At 51.2% G+C, this 8891-nt stretch overlaps 1 protein-coding gene across 5 annotated transcripts in view; it reads right to left on the bottom strand.

The window, feature by feature from the left end:
- Window positions 1-775: 775 nt before the first annotated feature.
- Window positions 776-8891, bottom strand: part of TMPRSS5 (transmembrane serine protease 5) — a 31698-nt gene continuing 23582 nt past the window's right edge. For 4 of the 5 annotated variants that reach the window (XM_009187312.2, XM_031652933.1, XM_003910724.5 and 1 more), the window contains exons 7-13: window positions 8614-8657; window positions 7685-7847; window positions 6358-6536; window positions 4064-4162; window positions 3454-3596; window positions 2989-3141; window positions 776-1511 (exon numbers count right to left, since the gene is read on the bottom strand). In XM_009187312.2, coding sequence (XP_009185576.2) covers window positions 1497-1511; window positions 2989-3141; window positions 3454-3596; window positions 4064-4162; window positions 6358-6536; window positions 7685-7847; window positions 8614-8657 — 796 coding nt within the window. In that variant the 3' untranslated portion in view covers window positions 776-1496. Of the gene's footprint in view, window positions 1512-2988; window positions 3142-3453; window positions 3619-4063; window positions 4163-6357; window positions 6537-7684; window positions 7848-8613; window positions 8658-8891 lie in introns of all 5 variants that reach the window. The other variant, XR_002517221.2, reaches the window with a different exon arrangement.

Below are 8891 nucleotides of genomic sequence, written 5' to 3'. Positions count from 1 at the left end.
ACCTTGCAGGGAAACCAAACCTTCCCAAGAGAGCATTGACTTAGGTAGTTCTCAAACTCAAAACCTCAGAGCACTTGGATGGCTAAGGCTTTTCATTGCAGATCATGACATGTAGATTTTTTTTTTTTTTTTGAGATGGAGTCTTACTCTGTCACCCAGGCTGGAGTGCAGTGGCGTGATCTCGGCTCACTGCCAGCTCTGCCTCCCGGGTTCACGCCATTCTCCTGCCTCAGCCTCTCAAGTAGCTGGGACTACAGGCACCTGCCACCACGCCCGGCTAATTTTTTTGTATTTTTAGTAGAGACAGGGTTTCACCATGTTAGCCAGGAAGGTCTCGATCTCCTGATCTCGTGATCCACCTGCCTCAGCCTCCCAAAGTGCTGGGATTACAGGCATGAGCCACCGCAACTGGCCAACCCCATTTCTATAAAAAATACAAAAGAAGAATTAGCCGTGTGTGGTGGCGTGCACCTGTAGTCCCAGCTACCAGGGAGGTTGAGGTGGGAGGATCCACTGAGCCCACAGCATCAAGGCTGCAGTGACCTGAGATGGTGCCACCGCACTCCAGCCTGGGCAAAACAAGCACAAACCAAAATTCTAGAGTAGATGAGCAGGAGTCAGCACCAAAGCTTCAACATGTATAGAAGATAGCAGGAAAATTGTAATTCTACCCTGCAATATGTGCTTGTGTGGGTGGGCGGGTGTGTGTTTGTGTCTGTCTGTCTGTCTGTCTGTCTGTCTTTGTGCAAGTGAGAGAGAGGCAGACAGAGAAAACTGGACCAAGACCATATATCACTTTAATAACAGAACTCCTTGGACCAGTTCACAGAACTGTCATTTAAAACCAATGTCCTAGACCAACTCCAACCTTCTTGTTTTCCAATGCACCCACCCCATACAGGGCCAGCCAGAGCCAGGTGAGAACAGGAAGGGGAGTGGAGAGGGAGAGTGGAGAGGGTCCTGACTCCTGTAGGCTTCATCTGGGCTGGCCCAGCCTTGACCCCATCTGCCCAGGAGCCTCTCAGCCATGGAGTCCTCTAGGGAGGCACTTAGCCCACCTGAGAGCACAGGGAAAAGGCAGGACTGGGGGCACCTCCCAGCACCCTCCCAAAAGACTCACACAAGGGCAGGGAGGGCAGAGGGCAGAAAAAGGGTAGGCTTCCTGCTGCTTCCAGCAGCCTCTTCGTCTCCAGCTCCTACCTCTCTCCTCTTTCCCCTCATCCCTCAGCAACCACAGTACTCCCAACCCAGCCCCAGCTTCTCTTCTGTCATTGAGTCTCTAGTGAGAAAGAGGACTCTGAAATCAGGGCCCAAGAGGAGAGACCTGGCGGCTGGGTGGCTGGCCGGTGGGTGGTGACTGTTCCTCACGCACAGTAGTAGGAGGTCCATGCGTTCGGCATCGGAGGCTGCTGCCTCTCCTCTGTTAGTGGAGCTGCTAGAGGCCCCAGGAAGCATGAGGCGGCGGTGTGCAGTGAGACTGGAGGAAACAGCCGGACTCAGAGAAGGGAGTCCTAGACCAAAAGGGAAAGGAACTGGATTCACAGCATGGCTCTACACTAGCCAAGCGACGTTTATTTTAGTAAATCATTTAACCATGCAGGGCCTTGATTTTCACTTCTATCAAATGGGGCTAAAATTATCTGCTGCTCGAGATTTTTTGTAAGATTTCTATGAGAAGATCGATACATACATTCCCTGTATTATCTACCAACCCCCACCCCTGCCCAACCTTAGAGGAAGATGCTTTTCATGATCATGCCCTAAATTTGTAAAATACTTTATGTAAATAATATTTTGTTTTGTTTTGTTTTTGAGACAGAGTCTTGCTCTATCACCCAGGCTGGAGTGCAGTGGCAAGATCTCAGCTCACTGCAACCTCCGCCTCCCAGGTTCAAGTGATTCTTCTGCCTCAACCTTCCGAGTAGTTGGGTGCATGCCACCATGTCCAGCTAATTTTTGTATTTTCAGTAGAGACGGGGTTTCACCATGTTGTCCAGGCCGATCTCGAACTCCTGACCTCATGATCCACCCACCTCAGCCGCCCGAAGTGCTAGGATTACAGGCATGAGCCACCCTGCCCAGCCACTAATGTGTTTTCATACCCATTGTCTCACTTGGCCTTCCCATTGAACAGATGAAGGAGAGTGGCTTGCCCAGAGTCACACAATTTACGTCGATGCAGAACCCAAACTGCTAAATGCTGAGCTCTCTCTACAGTGCAGGGAATGTGGCCACTAGTAACTGCCTTAGAGACCAGGGATGAGTGACAGTAACAGATATACACATAAATGACACGACAGGCCTGGCATGGTGGTGCACACCTATAATCCCAGCACTTTGGGAGGCCAAGGCAGGTGGATCACCTGAGCTCAGGAGTTCACGACCAGCCTGACCAATATGATGAAACTTTGTCTCTAGTAAATACAAAAAATTAGCCTGGCGTGGTGGTGAATGCCTGTAATCCCAACTACTTGGGAGGCTGAGGCAGGAGAATCACTTGAATCCAGGAGGTGGAGGTTACAGTGAGCTGAGACTGTGCCATTGTACTTCTGCCTGGGCAGCAAGAGCAAAACTCCATCTCAAAAAAACAAAAAGTACTACAGATCACTCACTCTAAGCCTAGCACTGTGCTAGGCATTGTACAGGTCTTCTTTAATAGCATATAACAATAGCATATAAGCGGCCATGATGGTTATCATCAGGAAACTAAGGTTTACCAAAGTTCGACACTTGCCGAAGGTTGACACAGGAAAAGGTAGATCTAGGATACAAACTCAGGGCTACTCTTACCCAGTTTATCCTTAAATTGATAGAAATCCAGTGGATTCAATGTTTAAGCTTCACTTCTTCCTCCACCCACTCTGGAGAACATGTCCTAGTCCCCTCCCCAGCCCCCAGCAGGACCTGGGCCTAAGGGGTAAGGTTCCTTGCATTGGAGGGGCAGGTCCTTTAGAAACCTCCCTGTCCTACTCCTGCTCCCACACTCACCTGAACAGTGTCATGGATCCAGTCCAGAAACTCAGCTACCTTGGCGTAGACACCTGGGTGATTGGGCTCTGCGCAGCCAAGCCCCCAGCTGACCACCCCCACCAGGCGCCAAGTGTCCCCATCTGGGCACACCAGGGGGCCCCCGCTATCTCCCTATGGGATCCAGGCATGGAGACACAGAGAAACAACCAGTTAGTTCTTCCTGCTGGAGAGCACCAGACCACTATGGCAAGTGGAATCTCCTTACTGGGCCCCTCCTGCTTCTAGCTCAGACACCTACTGGCCTCACCCCTCCTTAAACCCTTAGCATGAGCTCCAGACTTGCCTAGATGCCCCTCCTTCTAGAGAGGCGGTCTCACACCACCGACAAGCTCAGACCAGGGCAGGGGTCCAAGTCACAGCAGGCCCCCTGTCCTCCCACCCCACCTCCACCCCCACCCTCACCCCAGCGACCACAGGCCACACCTGGCATGCATCAGCTCTTCCGTCCAGGTAGCCAGCACAAAGCATGCGGGGGGTGAGGGCTCCGCTGTAGACGCAGGAGCTGTTGCAGAGCTGAGTGCTGAGCAGGGGCACCACCGTGTCCTGGAGCATGTCCGAGCTGTAAGCTATGAGAGACACCGAGAAAAACTGCCGGGCATAAAGCAAGACCCAGGCAGGCAGAACAGCAAGAGGGGAGGTAATTAGAAGTCCCAGAGACATGGAGACCCACAGAGGCGAGCCCAGGGTGGGAGCTGTGGACCCTGAGCAAGGAAGCAGGAGGCTATCAGACTTGGGGGCTGGGAGTGGGAAGAGGAGGAGGACTCACATATACACCAAATGTGAGACCATGGCGCTCCTGGGACAAGGGGAGGTGGCGTAAAAGGGTCTGAGTTTGGGGAAAACTTTCAGTAGATGTTCTCCCCAGAAAGGCCCAGGCAGGGGAGACTGGAGCCCCCAGTCATGGCCAAGGGTGATGCCAGGGAAAAACAGGGCTGGCACTGTCATGTGGCCAAGGGATGTGGCCATGCCTCATCCTGGGGAAGAATGCCTCCCACACCCGCTCCTGCACCGAGGGCCCAGGGAGCTGACTCACTATGGCTGGAGTCGGTGTGGCCCCAGCCAGACACCCAGCACTGCGAGCCCTTCGGAAAATGCTGCTCCTTGGCCGGCAGGCACACAGCACCCACGGTGTCTGCAAAGAGGCACGTGATCCTGGTCCCCAGTCAGGCTCGGCTTCCCCGCTTGCGGAGCCTGGGCGAAGGACCCAGGACTGGCAAGTCCACCTCACCCCCATTCTGAAACAGTCCTGGTTCCTGGGTTCCACCAGCCAGGCCTCCTAGATGGCTATGCAAGTGGTGTATTGTCCCATCTTAGGGGTCCCCTGTCACAGAGGACAGCATGCAAACTGTAGTGTGCATGGCATCCTCTATGGGTGGACAGGGCCCATGCTGCCCCCTCCCCACACCTGGGGATGGAGTGGGGGTGAAAATTCTTTCAGGCCATGGGTACCCAACTTCTAATGAGGACAGTGTTTCCAAAAACGTGTGACATATCCGATGGGTGCAGCCATACATGATTTTAGGTAGTACATAGGCATGCCATTGAGTAAACATCTGCTTGGGGAGCATGCCATGTCCTTCAATTCTCTTTCAGTCACTCTAACTGCATCACAGAGAAAGACTTCATTTGGGGCTGGTCTGTGCCTTTCTTACAGCCTGCCGACCTCCCATCCAAACAGGAGATAGCACGCCCGGGTGCAGCAACTTCTGCAGCAGACTCGGCTACCTAGAACTTCCACACTGATTTCTTTTCATGCTACATATTTTTGTAGTTAGTATCTATTTACTGTAAGTAACACAGGTTCTCTAGTTAGGTAAGTAATATAGGTCTTCTAACTAGAGATACTAATTATTATCTATTTACTATATCAATTTTGTATATTTAAATAATAAATATGCTATTTACTTACTAGACTATATAGTAAATGTACTATTTTCTATAACAAAATAAGTATATTTAAAAGAGAAATACTACTACATTAGATATCTATGTAGTATCTACTACTTAGATACTAATATAGTACTAATATATACTAATATAGTAGATACTAATATACTACTACATTAGATATCTATGTAGTATCTACTACTTAGATACTAATATAGTAGTATTTCTCTTTTAAATATACTAAGAATTTTTTTTTTTTTTTTGAGACAGAGTCTTGCTTTGTCACCCAGGCTGGAGTGCAGTGGCACGATCTCAGCTCACTGCAACCTCTGCCTCCCAGGTTCAAGTGATCCTCCTCCCTCAGCCTCCCGAGTAGCTGGGACTACAGGCGTGCACCACCATGCCCAGTTCATTTTTGTATTTTCAGTAGAGATGGGGTTTCACTGTATTGGCCAGGCTGGCCTTGAACTCCTGACCTCAAATGATCTGCCCACCTTGGCCTCCCAAAGTACTGGGATTACAGGCATGAGCCACCACACCCAGCCTTAGAAATATTACCTGTTGAATGATAGTTCACATATGTGATAAAATTTGTGAAATGTGTATGGCAATGACTGTTATTTGGGAAACTTAAGGCTACAGGTGATGACAGGAAGGAGTGTTGAGTATATGTGAATGTATATGTGTGTGCACAGTGTGCATGTTTGTGAGTGTGTGTGGTGTGTGTGTGCAGGTGTGTTCATGTGAGCACATATGTGTGAGCATGTGTGAATGCGTGTGAGTCTATGTGCACGTGACTGTGTGAGTGCGTGTGTGTGTGTGTTTGTAGGTGAATGTCCACGTGTACGTGTGTGTTGGGGGAAACTGGTTGCTGGTATGGCTGCAGCCTGGGCTCACCTTCTAGGGCAGGTGCAACAGCAGGAGTAGCCCTGGCATCAGGCTTAGGAACTGTTTGCCACATGACCTTGAAGAGAGTCGCTTCCCTCCCTACACCGCAGTGCCCTTGTCTGTATCTACCTGTTTCATCTACCTATCAGGGTTGTTACGAGGACTGAAAGAGAAGATATTTGGAAAAAAAAAAAATCTCATAAACTGTAACATGGCACTAAATGGCTAGGACCCAAGACTGGCCTGGGGACAGGAGCGGAGCAGCCTATTGGTGAACAGAGCAGCTGCTTGGGACCTCAAGGCAAAGCCCACCTGCAGCCCAGCCATGAAAAGGGCCTGAACCTTTCTTCCCAAAAAAGCCTGTGCAAGAGTTGATAATAGTTTCACATCCAGGTGATGCCAAAATTCACTACAGTCCCCAAATAAATAAAATGTTTTAAGGTTTACGGTGTTTAGAGGAAACTTCAGAAATCAGCTCACCACTCTCCCGCCCAGCCCCCGCCCTCTCTCGACATAGTCTCCAGCCTGCCCACCCTCAAGCCAGCGCCGCACCTGAGAAGTTGAGAGGGGTCCGAAGCCGCAGGAGGGCGACGTCGTAGTCATGATTCTGGGCGCTGTAGAGGGGGTGTGGGATAATCCTCTCCACCACAGCCCCCTGGTGGGGCCTGACAGCACTGTGGCTGACCAGCCCCGCATGCACCCGCCAGCTGGACAGGCGGGACAGCCTGAAACTGCACACAGGGGCCACGCTGAGCGGGGAAGGAAGGAGCAGAAGAGGTGTTCCTAAGTGAAGTAGCAGGTGGAGGAAGCTGGCCAGAGCGGCCATTGGTGGGGGGGCCATTAGCGGGTGTTGAGCTCGCAAGCCCCATGGACCATGCCTCTTAGTATCACCCCAGCAGCTGGCAAGACACTGGGCATGCAGTAGGTGCTTAATAAATGCTCCAGGACTGATGGATGGAGAAGACTATGGGTCATCTGCAACCATCACTCCCTTTTTCCTGCATAACTTCCCTCCAAGTTTTATAGCAAACACATAGAGGGCCTTGTGTCGGAAAAGCTTCCGCTGGTCCTGTCTCTCGACTTACTATGTGTGATCATGAGAGAGGCACTTCTCCCTCCCAGCCTTGGTAAAATGGGGATTACACTCTCTGCCCTGTTCGGCACCAGGAGAAGATCAAAGAGCTATTCACTCATCATTCATTCATTCCTCCAAGTCACATTTATTAAGCACCTACTATATTCCAGGGACTGTTCTAGACCAGTCTAAAGCGGAAGAAAGATATTAACCAAATGATTACATGGAAAATGATTGAACCAAAGATAAACCTGAAGAAACACAGGGTGCTGTGAATGTGAAAGTATTTTTAACACTTAAAAGCTGATGAGGCCAGGCGCGGGGGCTCACGCCTGTTATCCCAGCACTTTGGGAGGCCGAGGCAGGCAGATCACCTGAGGTCAGGAGTTCAAGACCTGCCTGTCCAACATGGCAAAACCCCATCTCTACTAAAAATACAAAAAAATTAGCTGAGCATGGTGGCTCCTGGCTGAGGCAACAAGAATTGCCTGAACCCAGGAGGCGAAGGTTGCAGTGAGCCAAGATTGTGCCACTACACTACAGCCTGGGCAACAAAGTGAGACTCTCTCTCAAAAAAAAAAAAAAAAAAAAAAAAAATGCTGATGAATATACAGAACAAATCTTCATATCCTTACTGTTATTTGTGCAGATCTGTTCTTGATACTGAATGGGGAGAACTTCACAAACACTCTTGGAGTAAAAAGCTGGAGACGGTTGGACATGAACATTTGATGCAGGACACACCAACAGCCGAACAGAAAGGGCAACCGAGGCACTCTGTCCTCAGCAGCCACGGAGACTTGCCTGTGCATACAGTGTGCAGCAGTCACCACCCAGTGTGGTGCCAGCACAGAGCCCCCACATGTGTGCCGGAAGCCCAGGGCCACACTGGCCTGCCACGGCCACCGCCCAGGAGCCACAGCCTGCCCGCCGACTATCCGGGAAGCCAGGGGCCTCGCTCCACACTCTGCCAACAGAGATGAGTGAGACAGAGAGAGAGAGAGAGGTGAGTGTCAGTATAGTCCTAACTCTCAGGGAACGTGACCCAGTGCCAAGCCCCAGACAGCCAGTGTGGACAGCTCTCCTTTCTTATTCCTGGTCCTAAGTGTGGGGGATGGGAAGGTAGAAGTGTTGATTTCACCCCTGCCTGCCCCATCCAGCTGTGGGCCTGCTGAGAGCAGAAACTGTGTCTGCATGGAGCCCTATGTTAGGTATGAAGCCCCAGTGCCTAACAGAATGCCTGTCCTGTAGCAGAGGTCGAAGTGTTGGTGTGTGGAAGGATGTCTGAATGGACAGATGAAGAGACGGATAGATGAACGGGAAGACCAATGAAAGGAACTCCACAGATTGCTTCCCGTTTGGTACCTAATTCACCACCTGCCCTTAGTTTCCTGAAGGTGCTAACGAGTCACTCAATAGCCAATAATAATTTCACCTCTGGGGCTCTCCAGAAAAAAGGCGGAGTGGGTGTCAGAGGTCAAGGAAGAGAGTGGCAGGTAGTGAAGGAAGGAGATCATCAGCCCAGATCTGTGGCTGGTGAGGGACATGATGGAGGCTTAGAAAGGGCTCTGCTGGGGCAGAACAGCAACTGCAACAAGGGGCCTGGCAGGCAGGTGGGCAAGGACCCCACCCCAGACCCAGCAGAACCTCACCATAGGGCTCTTCCACACTTGAAGGAGGGGGAGCACCCTTTCCTCCCACTGCCACCTCCCCGGGACCAAGACATGACTCACCAGAGCATCTGAGGGAAACAACTCGACCAGAAGTGCAGTTGTTCCTGCAAAACAGAGGTGCCAGCAAGAAGCTGGGCAGGGCCCACCCTGTGGCCACACACATCCAAGGATGTGAAGAATGGGGGAGGTTGGTGGAGGTGGTGGACAGTTCTTAAGGCTGTCATGTAGCCACAGCCTGAAGAATACCACCATTTCCTTCCTGCCCCCACCCAAATGCTCAGACCCCTCCTCATCACTGGTCCCCAGGACAGCAGCACACCTCCTGCCTAATCTCCCAG

The sequence above is a fragment of the Papio anubis genome, chromosome 12 (genome assembly GCF_008728515.1).
Source record: "Papio anubis isolate 15944 chromosome 12, Panubis1.0, whole genome shotgun sequence".
Classification (NCBI taxonomy): domain Eukaryota; kingdom Metazoa; phylum Chordata; class Mammalia; order Primates; family Cercopithecidae; genus Papio; species Papio anubis.
This window is presented reverse-complemented; position numbering and strand designations above follow the sequence as displayed.